Consider the following 14429-nt stretch of genomic DNA (forward strand, 5'->3'; position numbering starts at 1 on the left):
AAGAAATAATACTTAAAACAAATACAATGACCCGGCAATGGAATAAGGCACTTTTACAAGATAAAAATACTTTAGAAACGAGTAAAAATGTCTAGAACTAAGATAAATGATTTGCAATATGTTTACGACAATCTCAGAATCATTGAACATTCTGACTACATTTAGGATGTATAGATGTGCTGAGATATAATTTTTAAGTGAACCTAAATTGCGAGTAGAAATAGTGTGTGAGGTGCAAAAAGTAAGAAAAGTCAGAGATTTTTAGATCCACTTGGATCTGTTTACGAGCCAAAACACATGAAATCGTTTACCTTATTAACTTGTTTTTTGTAGAAATGTCTTTACTCTGAAATTTGATGCCGGCAATGCAGTTTTAAAAAATTTGGGCTATAAACATTGTGAAAATGGACAGTGGTGGTTGGATAGTGTAGTGGGTAACATCTCTGCCTTCTACACTGTAGACTGGGGTTCAATCCCCTGTTTGGATAAGCACCCTACACTATACCAATAAGAGTCCTTGGGCAAGACTCCTAACACTACTTGTGCCCACCTGTGTAAACTGATCAAATTGAGGCATGTCCAGCTCCAATAAATGAAATAAATATCAGTTTCTGGCTCCGTCTTTAAAATAACTTCACAGGGGCAGTGTTTTGTGGCGCGACGGCAGACCGTCTAATTTCGGTTCAGCCTTCGTGGTTCCAGCCCCTGAATTGGGACACACTGTCTGACTGACAACTGGATCTAAACAATAGTGCATAACAAGGTGGTCATCAAAAAAGAAATGATTACAGTGATTACATACAGTCGAATGCAAATGCTTGGTCAAACTGCATGTTTTGCTGATTTTCTAGGTGAAAAAAAGCCTCTACACTCTCAGAAATAAAGGTACCAAACTGTCTCTGGGTCAGTGCCCCTCTCGTCACTGGAGTGGTTCCTTCAAGGCTCCATCTCAGTACCTTTAGTCAGGGATCATAACTGAAGCATTGAGGGGGCGATGGTGGAAAGCGTGAACAGCTTCAAGTTTCTTGGTGTCTACATTTCCAAGGATCTCACCTGGTCACTCAACACATCATCAGGAAAAGCCAACAACGCCTTCACTTCCTCAGAAGGTTAAAAAAAGTCAACCTGCCACAACAGCTCCTTCTACAGAGCCACAGTGGAGAGCATCTTGACCAGCTGCATCACCGTCTGGTACGGCAGCGCCATTGCTGCTGAACGCAAGGCCCTGCAGAGGATGATCAAAACTGCTCAACACATCACCGCAGCTGTCCTCCCACCCATAGAGGACATATATCACAAGCAATGTGAGAGGAAGGCCACCAACATATCCTCAGATCCCACACATCCCAGCCACCCCTTGTTCCATCCTCTGCCGTTTGGAAAGAGGTACCGGAACATCCGAGCCAGAACCACCAGGTTCAAGAACAGTTTCTATCCCTGAGCTGTCAAACTGGTCACACCGGCAGCATCGACCTGAGCCTAACGACAACACTACAGTCCGTTACTGACCAGCCTGATCACCCAGCACTCTACACACTGAGCTCCACCAGCTCAGAGGACTGTATGCATCTCTGACTAAGCCTTATTTCTAGTATATTTATATATTTATAGTGTTACTGTTTATTTAAGATGTTACCTGAACATTATGCTGCTACTCTGTACCTGCACTGCTCACTTTATATACAGATCACTGTTTACACCACTAGTACTTCTGTATTTACTGTACTGTACTGCAGTTCACCAGCACATTTCTGTCTATATACCTGATACACTTGAATATCTGACTATGCACATACTGTCTATACTTCCAATACGCTTGTTATAACCTTTGCCTATGCACATTATATCTACGTTCGATATACTCGATATACTGCTGACTATGCATCTTGTACTTACTGACTCTGCACATTTTGTCTTGTCTTTTACTGTCTTTTGTCTTTGCACTGTTTGCTATTTATCTTTTATTACTGCACTGGAAAAGTAGCCTGATAGTGTTTTGTTATACTGTACTACCCTGTATTGTATCATCACAGTAAAGTTGAATTGAACTGAACCATAATCCACTGAAATGATGTGTTCTAAGCTGTACTGACTCCACACCCTGCCTCGCCTCGCCTCCAGGCTTTTATTCTACTGTTCTGTTTTAAAACATTCGGTTATGAAAAGGAACAAATACCAACTTTTCACCTGGAGAAACTGATTTAAGCTCCACAATCAGACCTTAAACCCACTGTAGAACCTTTGAGGGAACATTCACACTGTTTGTACCTTGATAAACGAGAAATGCACTAGAACAGAACCTTCATTTCCAAAAGTACAGATAACACACTTAAGCTTATACTTCACATAAAGGTTCTATAGCAATGTAAGGGCTCTTATAATGGTTGGTATTTAAAAGCAACAATCCTAAAACTGGCTTTTGTGCTGCACTGAGACCTGATTAGGCCTTTAAAAGCAAAATTCACATCCTGATTTCCATGCTTTGATTAGAAGGACATGCGAGAATGTATTTGTATGTGTGTCTCCCAGGTAATACGCAGACTTATCGCTGATTTATTGCAGATTTATCACCGAGAGAAGTCTCACCAGCTCACATACACTTTAGCAATCAGTTATGTGGAGTCTGAATCCCAGCAGGACTGTGTTTTAAGCACTCCCAGACACAGCCAATCAACTGGAGTAAATTAGATTACAGTTGAAATGTAGGCTGTTCTTAGGCAAAGATGAAGAATGCATCACCCATCCAACATTCTGCTCAAGCATATGCTGGTCAGTATGGATATGCGAAGGTCAAACATCCATACGAGGTAACCTTTAACATACTTTATGTTCCTCTGTTTTGGCTTAAAAGCAGTTGTCTCCTATTTTAGGAGTGGATATAAACTCAAGAGTGTAGTGTATACACTATAGAACCAGTAGGAAACTATTAAGATTGACATACCCCTGCTGTCGGAGGAAAGCTTCATCTCCAAAATGAGAACTTTACAGGAGAAGGAAAAAACCTGCCTAACTTTTCATGTAAGTCAATGGAACCAGACGTCTTTCCATGTAATTTTGGGTCAATTCTTTTGGTCCATTCCTCGTGAAATGTGCACACAATATATAGGACAATGAGTTCTTTCACATGATGCCAAACACTGAAAAATGACAAAAACTGAGATATGAGGTTTTGTTCACACAGCAGCGGCATACACTATAAATATCCAGTTCTCCCAGCGACTAAATTCAGCCATACTCTTTAAAACATGGTTCTTCAAGGGATCTTTAATAAAGAAAATGGTTTTATGTAGACTAGGAACACTCAAAGAACCCTTTGAATGATAAACAGTTTCTTTGCTTGATGAAATAGTTCCTCAGATTGATCGAGAACGTGCTGTAGATGGTTCTATATACATCTATATACCTTTTTGAGAAGGGTTCCATATAGCCCCACTGAGCATTCTTCTATTGGTTTGTCAAATACAATAATAAAAGAACCCTTGTAGCAATAGAATAACACTTCTTGGTAGTAGAACTACACTCACTGGCCACTTTATTAGCTTGCTTGTTAACACAAATGGCTAATCAGCCAATCACACGGCAGCAGCTCAATGCATTTAGGTATGTAGAGGTGGTCAAGACAACTTGCTGAAGTGCAGACCGAGCATCAGAACGGGGAAGAAAGGGGATTTAAGGGACTTTGAACGTGGCGTGGTTGTTGGTGCCAGACAGGCTGGTCTGAGTATTTCAGAAACTGCTGATCTACTGGGATTTTCACACACAACCATCTCTAGGGTTTACAGAGAACGGTCCGAAAAAGAGGAAATATCCAGTGAGCGGTCAGTTGTGTGGACGAAATTGCCTTGTTGATGTGAGAGGTCAGAGGAGAATGGGCAGACTGGTTCCAGATGATAGAAAGGCAACGGGAACTCAAATAACCAACCAGAATCTCTGAGGAACGTTTCCATCATCTTGTTGAAAGTCTGCCACGAAGAATTAAGGCAGCTCTGAAAGCAAAAGGGGGTCCAACCATTCACTACCTAATAAAGTGGCTGGTGAGTGTAGTTTCTGTACTAAAGAACCCTTGAAGAATAAACTTTAAAGGGCTCATACCATGGAAAACTGCAACTGTCCTCAAGTGTTTGAAATAAAAGAGTTTGCTGTGAAGTGTAAACATTGTTAAAGTTTCAAAGCTTACAGTCCATACAGTTCAGATATGGGAACGAAGCTGGCAAAGCAGGCTGTTTTGATTTTAGCTGTTTTCTGATGTCACAAAAGCCAATGCATTTACACATAATCATCCTACAGCAGTTTAGCCCCACCCACTTGTGCTGAAAATATAAGGAATGTTTCAGTTGCGACTGCTTCTTGAATGAAGCACACTACTGGGCGGCCAATCAGAACAGAGTTAATTTGCATATATCGGTCTTAAAAGCACAGTTACAAAAACAAGATGTTTAATTCTAAAGGATATATACAGGAAAAAAATAAACACTGACTGTTTTCAGGACATAAAGCCACACAGATGTTATAAGTGGAACTCAAGGGGAAAAGTAAAATGTAGGATATATGCAAGGTGAGAAATACAGGGCATCCTTGAGGTCCTCTGGATCCCCTAAATAACCTCTTGGACCCCATAAACACCTCAAAATCTTATGAAGTTATGTTGTCTGTCAGGGATTTAAATCGACACTCAAAATCGACTCAGTTAAGTTCATTGTTTATCTGCTTCACCCTCAATCAGCTTCTGTCTCTGGTGTTTTTAACTAACTAAAGCTGCAGCACTGCTCTGCCTCAGGGTGGCGCTGTAGGAGACTGGCTCACCCAGTTGGTCCTTCATAGTCTAGAAACCGTAACTCGGCCTGGGTTCCTCTGAAAAACTTTCCAATGAGATCTGAAAACCTGAAAACTCACCCAGTTTCCCAAGAGTTTGGAGCGAAGAGCGACTGTTCATCATTCCTCACACTGAAGACAGAAGAAGAGACGAGGAAGATCTGTTAATGTGAGGAAGAGCGCAGAACCGCACTAGAACAGGGACTCTACAAAAGACGAGATGAGGAAGATCTCAGTTACTGTGAGGAAGAGCGCAGAACCGCACTAGAACAGAGACTCTACAGAAGAGGAGACGAAGAAGATCTCAGTTACTGTGAGGAAGAGCGCAGAACCGCACTAGAACAGAGACTCTACAGAAGAGGAGACGAGGAAGATCTCAGTTACTGTGAGGAAGAGCGCAGAACCGCACTAGAACAGAGACTCTACAGAAGAGGAGACGAGGAAGATCTCAGTTACTGTGAGGAAGAGCGCAGAACCGCACTAGAACAGAGACTCTACAGAAGAGGAGACGAGGAAGATCTCAGTTACTGTGAGGAAGAGCGCAGAACCGCACTAGAACAGAGACTCTACAGAAGAGGAGACGAAGAAGATCTCAGTTACTGTGAGGAAGAGTGCAGAACCGCACTAGAACAGAGACTCTATAGGAGAACAACTAATAAAACAAACATGTCACTGCCACTGAAGCATCAGCGCTGCTATGGAGAGAGAGTTAGCAGACATTCAACGTCGGACCCCCGAATAACAGGGGGATTTCGTACACTGGACATATGTATAATATATAATCTCCATAGAAAAGCACTGACCAGTATAATGGGATGCAGCAGCATGTGAGCCTAAGGCCTCCATGCTCAATGCCAAGCATGGGCTAGAGGGGTATAAAGCCCCCCAGCATTGGGCTGTGGAGCAGTGGATGTGTTCTCTGGAGTGATGGAGCTCCATCCAATACCTTTGGGATGAGTTGGAGTGACCCAGAACTGACCATCCAACATCAGAGCCTGACCTCAATAATGCTCGATCAAATCCTCACAGCAATGTTCCAACATTTAGAGGCCTTTCCAGAAGAGCAGAGGCTGTTACTGCAGCAAAGGCCCCATTAACACCCTTCTTTTCATAAGAAGCACCAGTGGACTCAGTCCTTCCATCCCCTCAGCATTATGCAGCCCCCCACCCCCAACCCACACCCTCCCATATGCCCCTCTGTGGGAATCTGAAACCGAATTCCACAATACATAATTCTTTTGAGAAACGTGAAACTTGAAAAAGCGAGTCATTTAGAAAAAGCTGGAATGCCGTTGTGCAGTGTGAGAACTTCTACTCTCTCTCTCTCTCTCTCTCTCTCTCTCTCTCTCTCTCTCTCTCTCTCTCTCCCTCTCTCTCTCTCTCTTGAGATCTTTCTCTTTCTCTCTCTCTCTCCCTCTCTCTCTCTCTCTCTGTCTCTGTCTCTCCCTCTCTCTCCCTCTCTCTCTCTGTCTTGCTCTCTCTCTCTCTCTCTCTGTCTCTGTCTCTCTCTCTCTCTCCCTCTCTCTCTGTCTCTGTCTCTGTCTTGCTCTCTCTCTCTCTCTCTCTCTCTCTCTCTCTCTCTCTCTGTCTCTGTCTTTCTCTCTCTCTCTCTCTCTCTCTCTCTCTCTCTCTCCCTCTCTCTCCCTCTCTCTCTCTGTCTTGCTCTCTCTCTCTCTCTCTCTGTCTCTGTCTCTCTCTCTCTCTCCCTCTCTCTCTGTCTCTGTGTCTGTCTTGCTCTCTCTCTCTCTCTCCCTCTCTCTCTGTCTCTGTCTTTCTCTCTCTCTCCCTCTCTCTCTCTCTCTCTCTCTCTCTCTCTCTCTCTCTCTCTCTCTCTCCCTCTCTCTCTCTCTCTCTCTCTCTCTCTCTCTCTCTCTGTCTCTCTCTCTCTCTCTTGTTCCCTGGTCTCCCAACTGAATCAAGAGAAAAACCCTGTAAAACAATCTGTGGCCTCAAATGCAAACATCAGGGTCCTCAGGAGAAAACAGGCTGGAGGAAATCAGACGATAACTCAAATGCTCTAGACTTGTCATTCTGCATCAAGATACTCTGATAGGCTGTGGAGCTTGTGTTTATAGCTCGATGCAGTGGTGTAACTAGCTGGGGGAGCGGTGGGGGACAATTGCACTAGGGTCCATGGTGGTGGGAGGATTTTGAACCCCAAAAAATTTCTTTTGGAACACTGACCCAACTGGATAATTAGGTCTCTGACTCCATCACTTCAGAGTACACAGTTCCACTGCTCCACAGCCCAATACTGGGGGCTTTATACCCCTCTAGCCAGAGGTGATCGTTCCACTGGGGCAAAGGCACAAAGTGGCTTAAGAACCCTCATCAGCCTCATCTACCCCTGCGTTTTAGAGCAGGAAGTCAGGCTGCATCCCTGGCCTTCATGGCCACATGGTGAGCAGTTAGGTCCCATTGTTTTGACGTAAATATGTCCCAAAATCTGAAAGTCAGTGAGGAACATTAAGAATCATATTTTATGCAGTTCAGCGCTTTTTAGAGTTTTAATGTAAAATATGGTGATTTTCTGTGTGAACAGCGGTTCAACGCCGTGTCTGCTGGTCATGAACTGCTGGTTTCTGAACTCAAAATGAGCTGAAATTGTCAACAGTCAATTGAACAGTCCCAACTGACACAATTGGTACAGTTTGGGTGGTCATGTGGTTAAATTGGAACATTCAATCATTAGGTTTAATAAAAACAAACATAATTAAGGTTTAGAGTCAATCAAAGCAAAAAGGATTTGAATCTAAAGTCCAAGAATTAGTTAAAAGTCCCAAATGTGTTTTTGAACCAGTTCAGTAGAATCATCCACATACATTGTATTTATGAATGTTGAAATTATTTCTAATTCACAAAACAAGCAAATGATCTACAAATATACTGAGTTAATTTCAGCTATTAAAATTATTTAAAGGGGAAATCCACCGATTTTTCAAAAATATTCGCATAATGAACTGGTTTAGATGTAAACAGAGCAGTTCCGAGCGGTTTGGTGTGAAACGCTCTGTTCTAGAGAAACTTACCGAGTCAGAACTGTTCACAGTGGTGGTGATAGGAACCAGACGTCCCCCTCTAAAAGCTCCTCACAGAAAGTTCCTCCATGAAATGGTTCTGAATTCACTGCCTGATGACTGAGACGCTGTTTTATGGTTTACGTTTTGGCATAAAACACACTTTTTAAAAATCTGTTCAGAGGTACATGCAAACCAGTGTAAGTCGAAGAAAACGGACTATTCCAGATTTTCCACTATTTTCCCATCATCAACATTCCATATAAACTCGTGTAGGTTTTCTGGTTGTTCTGGATGGTAAATAAAGTGTCTATATCTGTGTTGTAGCCATGGCGACGCCTGGTTCCCATCACCACCACTGTAAAGACGTCTGAACCGTTTCACACCAAAGCGCTCTGAATATCTCTGATTACACCTCACACACTGGATTATGAGTGTATAAAATCACAGGAGTTCTCCTTCGACTGAAACAGGTTCAAATAAGCTTATAATATTCTTATCACAATCTCAGAATGAGAAACATTAGATATACCGCTCAGATTCAAGATGATTTCACTCGCCATGTGCAACTACCTTGCTGAGCTAATTGCCATTGTGCACGGCTCATGTGCTTCAGAGAACTATGTCAGAGAACTTGCTCTCAGAAGGTGATGGAGTCTGCCTGTTTTTATAAGCACTGGTTTGAATTAGAGCATGACCAAGAGCTCCATTAGAGGTCATCTGTCATCTTGCAGAGCATACATTACTGCACACGTGTATTACACAACTGGCCTCAGTGCTGTTATTCTCTGGGGCAGCACAAGTGAAAGTTCCAAGACTCTAAAAAGTCCCTTTTCCATCTGAGCCCTCAAAAATGCAGTACATTCCAGACTTTATTCAAATCCAAACGCAAATTTGAAATAGCTAAATCAACGGTGTATTTATGAGACCATTAAGGCAATGAAAATGAAACGTTAAAAGTAACTTCTACCCAGTCATTATAAACACAAATACAAATGCATTAATAAATAAAGTCTGGAACACCCCAGAGACTCGAGATTCAGATTCACACCCCAGAGACTCGAGATTCAGATTCACACCCCAGAGACTCGAGATTCAGATTCACACCCCAGAGACTCGAGATTCAGATTCACACCCCAGAGACTCGAGATTCAGATTCACACCCCAGAGACTCGAGATTCAGATTCACACCCCAGAGACTCGAGATTCAGATTCACACCCCAGAGGCTCGAGATTCAGATTCACACCCCAGAGGCTTGAGATTCAGATTCACACCCCAGAGACTCGAGATTCAGATTCACACCAGAGGCTCGAGATTCAGATTCACACGCCAGAGGCTCGAGATTCAGATTCACACCCAGAGGCTCGAGATTCAGATTCACACGCCAGAGACTCGAGATTCAGATTCATACCTCAGAGCATCAAGATTCAGATTAACACCTCAGAGCATCAAGATTCAGATTCATATCTCAGAGCATCAAGATTCAGATTAACACCTCAGAGCATCAAGATTCAGATTCATACCTCAGAGCATCAAGATTCAGATTAACACCTCAGAGCATCAAGATTCAGATTCATATCTCAGAGCATAAAGATTCAGCTTCACACACACCTCAGAGCATTTAGATTCAGATTCATACCTCAGAGCATCAAGATTCAGATTCATACCTCAGAGCATCAAGATTCAGATTCATACCTCAGAGCATCAAGATTCAGATTCCTGCATCAGAGACTTGAGATTCAGATTGACACCCCCCCCCCCCCCCCCTCCAGAGCATCAAGATTCAGATTCACACCTCAGAGCATCAAGATTCAGATTCACACCTCAGAGCATCGAGATTCTGATTCACACCTCACAGACTTGAGATTTGACTCACACTTCAGAGACTCAAGACTCAGACTTGCATGAACTGCACTCCACATAAACCATCATTTCCTTTAAGACAGCCAATAAGAATGGTGGTCATTTGCATACATAATCAACGGGGGAAAAGTGACTTTTTCTTTACAGAAGATTAAAAGACTGAAATGAAACTTTTCTTCCAAACCCATTTGCAAAACATGTCTGCATGTTGAATATTCTAGTGCCGTCTGACCGGCTGTCCCACTGCTATCGTTCTCTGTCTCCTGAAATATCCTACCTTATGATTTTCCAAGCGCACGTGCCAGTTAGGAGGAAAGAAAATAAACAGTAATCCCAGATCTAGGATGGAGGATCCAAGTTTAAAGTGAAGCTTTGCCAATCCTGTACAGTGCTTACAGAATCCCATGGCATTGTGTCCTGACTTTCTGCCACTGAGGGAAAAGCGAAGCTGAAAAGCCTCCGTTTGTGTTTCGTTTGGCAAAGCCGCAGACGCGGGGGGCATGGGAAACTCTGACAGGCTTGACACGGGAGTGATCTTTTGAATGCTGACACACACACACACACACACACACACACACACACACACACACACACACACACACACAGCAAACAGCAAGCGTCTTAAAAGAAATGCCTCAGGATTAAATGCATGTGCATGTCTGTACTGGTCGTTTACTCTCTGTAGGCTGTCACTGACACTACTGAACCAGAATAGGCAATAAAAGAAGTCATCTGTCATATGTGTCCCCATGTTTTCAGTGTTTTGTGTCTATCATTTAAAACATGTCCTTTATATTATGTGAACATTTTATTATAAATGGACCAATAAAAATGGCCAGTAATTAGTTACTAGTATTGTATTCAGAGATGGCACAATATAATTTTATGCTATGTTGCTTTCAATATTGAAACCTTGACTACTTTCAACATCCGTATAGCCCAATATTCAAGGTTTTAGTACTGGCATTCGTTGATACACAAAGGGGTAGTCCTGGTATTAGTGGATACTCATGCTTCTGAAATCAATATTGGCCAATATTGGTATTGGTTGATACTTAAGCTTTCAATACTTCAGAACTGGTATTGGTTGATACTCAAGGTTTCAGTATCGGTATCAGCTGGTATTCAAGGTTTCAATACTATTATTGGTCATTAATCACAGTTTCCATGTCTGTATCAGCCAGTGCTCAAGTTATTAATAGTAATATTGGTCAGTACTCAAGGTTTCAGTACTGGTATTGGTCAGTACTCAAGGTTTCGACAGTATTGGTATTTGTCAGTACTCAGTCCTCAAAGTTTCAGTATTGGTATTGGTCAGTACTCAAGGTTTCGACAGTATTGGTATTTGTCAGTACTCAGTCCTCAAGGTTTCAGTACTGGTATTGGTCAGTACTCAAGGTTTCGACAGTACTGGTATTTGTCAGTACTCAGTCCTCAAGGTTTCAGTACTGGTATTGGTCAGTACTCAAGGTTTCGACATCTGTATCAGCCAGTCCTCAAGTTTTCAGGACTGGTATTGGTCAGTACTCAAGGTTTCGACATCTGTATCAGCCAGTCCTCAAGGTTTCAGTACTGGTGTTGGTCAGTACTCAAGGTTTCGACAGTACTGGTATTTGTCAGTACTCAGTCCTCAAGGTTTCAGGACTGGTATTGGTCAGTACTCAAGGTTTCGACATCTGTATCAGCCAGTCCTCAAGTTTTCAGGACTGGTATTGGTCAGTACTCAAGGTTTCGACATCTGTATCAGCCAGTCCTCAAGGTTTCAGTACTGGTGTTGGTCAGTACTCAAGGTTTCGACAGTATTGGTATTTGTCAGTACTCAAGGTTTCAACATCTGTATCAGCCAGTCCTCAAGGTTTCAGGACTGGTATTGGTCAGTACTCAAGGTTTCGACATCTGTATCAGCCAGTCCTCAAGGTTTCAGTACTGGTGTTGGTCAGTACTCAAGGTTTCGACAGTATTGGTATTTGTCAGTACTCAGTCCTCAAGGTTTCAGTACTGGTGTTGGTCGATACTCAAGATTTCAATATTAGTACTGGCTCATACTCCAGATATCAGTATTGGTATTGGGAGAAAAAAAGAATCCTAAACTTTTTTTCTTTTAAGAGCTATTTTTAATTAAAGCACTTTATGTAAGAATCTAAGCATTTAAAAGAAGCCTATCATGGTCAGACTAAACCCACTGAAAAAATTGTTGGCATGTAAAGTTACTGAATTATAAACTATAAAGTGTTCAGTTTATAGATTGTTATTTGTTTTAGGTCATTTTCTCTGGAGAAACTGTGATAATCAATACACTGCTGATCATAACAAGCAAAACTGAGCACCACTATAAAAAGACAATGAATAGAATCTGGAATATTTCTCTAGATAAAAACCACAAATGTCTTCCAACAAAATTACAGTAAAAATACTAGTTATATTGTCTGTCTTTAGGATGGCGTTTGGTTCTGACAGCAGTTTTGCTGAACTTTTATGCAGCCATTGTCTCCTGCCGATACCGATGCTGAGGGTATCGTGTGAACCGTTGATAGATTAATGTGTGTTAAAGTTAAGAATGTTTTTCTTCTCCTGTGAAATCTGTATTTGGAGCTGTGAGGTTTCACTCTGACAGTGACTGAGCACACACTGACAGTATTATAGCAGTAGAAGTTAGTCTTACCGGACTCAGCACTGCCCTGCTCCAGAACGCGGCTACATCTGACAGGGGCGTGAATACACGCTGGAGCTCATCTCCTCAGCGTGGCTGTCTGTTGGCTCCTGATAGTGGAGCTGAGGGGCTCCGAGCGGCAGAAGAGACGCCCGATTCCAGGAAACAGCCTTTACAGCACAAAGAGAGAACCAGACTGAGCACATTAAACTCTCCTCACACCAGGACTCCCTCCCTCTCTCTCTCTCTCTCTCTCTCTCTCTCTCTCTCTGTGTCTCTCTCCCTCCCTCTATCTCCCTCTGTCTCTGTCTCTCTCTCTCTCTCTCTCAATCCCTCCCTCTCTCTCTCTCTCTCTCTCTCTCTCTCTCTCTCCCTCCCTCTATCTCCCTCTGTCTCTGTCTCTCTCTCTCTCTCTCTCTCTCTCAATCCCTCCCTCTCTCTCTCTCTCTCTCTCTCTCTGTCTCTCTTTCACTCTCAATCCCTCCCTCTTACTCTCTCTCTCTCTCTCTCTCCCTCTTACTCTCTTTCTCTCTCTTTCTCTCTCTCTCTCTTATTCTCCTACCCCCCCTCTCTCTCTCTCTCTCTCCCTCTCTCTCTCCCTCTCTGTCACTCTCTCTCCCTCTTACTCTCTTTCTCTCTCTCTCTCTCTTTTTCTCAATCTCTCTCCCTCCCTCCCTCTCTCTATTCTCCTATTCCCTCTATCTCTCTTTCTCTCTCTATCTCTCTCCCTCTCACTCTCTATCTCTCTCTTTCTCCTATTCCCTCTCTCTATCTATCTCTCTCTCCGTCCTTCTCTCTCCCTCTCTCTCCCCCTCTCTTAGTCTCTCTGTCTTATTCTCTTATTCCCACTCTCTCACACTTTCACACGTCTTCTTTATCCTCTTTCTCTCTCTCTTATTCTTTCTCCTCCCCTTTCTCTTTCTTTCTCTCTGTCTCTTATTCTCACTCTCTTACTCCATATCCTCCTCTCTCTCTTTCACTTTTTCTGTCTGCCTCCTTCTTTTTTCTCTCTTTCTTCCTTCTTTCTCTCTCTTCCTTTCTCTTTCTATTTCTCTTTCTATCTATTTTTCCCTCTGCACCCCCTTTTCTTTATCCTTCTTTCTCTCCCTCTCTCTTTCTCTCTGATCATTTTTCATGCTGAGCCAGAAACATTTCAGACATGTAAATTAAAAATCTCTCTGAAGCTCCTTTTGGCTGCATTGACTCCTATTTTTGGCTGGTCGCACCAAAATGAAGAAGTTGGACGCGTCCATCCCACAAACTGTACAACTCGCTTAAATATGTTGTAAATACACAAAAGTGAATCTGGGCCAATCTGCCCCCCTCCCTCTCCCCTCCCCTCCCTTTCAGGGGGTTCTGTATTAAAGGCGTCCTACTATGCTCATTTTCAGTCTTCATAATTTTATTTTTGTGGTCTAGAACAGATTTAAATGCTTAATGTTCCAAAAACACATTATGTTCCTCACACTGTTCATCTCTATTCACTCTCTGTCTGAAATGCTCGGTTAGAGCTCCTGCGGCTTTAAGCCGCTTTATGTTCTGATCGGTCAGCTTCCAGAGCAGTTCCTGCCATCCACGTTCCGCCCGTCTTGCAGTCTGCAGACAGACCCTTCTCTCCTGAGCAGCCGTAACTCCGCTGTGGCTGTTTCTCCAGTGGCGCCGGTTCTGCCAGACCAATTTTGATCCAGAGTGGATCGTGAAAGTCCGGTCAGCATCTCTGCACACGGCTAAAACACTGAACACACTCTTCCTCCTCCAGTAGCCGCTGTGCTCTGCGTGAGGATGGACCAAGTTCGCCGGTAGGCGGGCAGTAAGGACTGTGTTACATGATGACATCATCATGTAACAAAGGAAAAGGGCTAGAATTCCAACGAGGTGTTTCAGGCAGCCGATAAAAGCTTTGTGACATTGCTTCCTCTTGAATGAAGTAAACTGTAAAATACTTAAAACTTATATATACACATGTGTATATATATATATATATATATATATATATATGTGTGTGTGTGTGTGTGTGTGTGTGTGTGTGTGTATATATATATATGTTGGGGTATTCATTCCCAGTCCATTCAGTACATGTGTGGAA

At 42.8% G+C, this 14429-nt stretch overlaps 1 protein-coding gene across 4 annotated transcripts in view; it reads right to left on the reverse strand.

Moving 5' to 3' along the window:
- ripor3 (RIPOR family member 3) overlaps positions 1-12589 on the reverse strand; it is a 115027-nt gene extending 102438 nt beyond the window's left edge. For 2 of the 4 annotated variants that reach the window (XM_037534993.1, XM_037534989.1), the window contains exon 1: positions 4894-4993. In XM_037534993.1, the coding sequence (XP_037390890.1) occupies positions 4894-4936 (43 nt within the window). In that variant the 5' untranslated portion in view covers positions 4937-4993. Of the gene's footprint in view, positions 1-4893; positions 4994-12355 lie in introns of those variants that run through there. The other 2 variants (XM_037534990.1, XM_037534992.1) reach the window with 2 other exon arrangements.
- Positions 12590-14429: the final 1840 nt, after the last annotated feature.

The sequence above is a fragment of the Pygocentrus nattereri genome, chromosome 26 (genome assembly GCF_015220715.1).
Source record: "Pygocentrus nattereri isolate fPygNat1 chromosome 26, fPygNat1.pri, whole genome shotgun sequence".
Taxonomy (NCBI): Eukaryota; Metazoa; Chordata; class Actinopteri; order Characiformes; family Serrasalmidae; genus Pygocentrus; species Pygocentrus nattereri.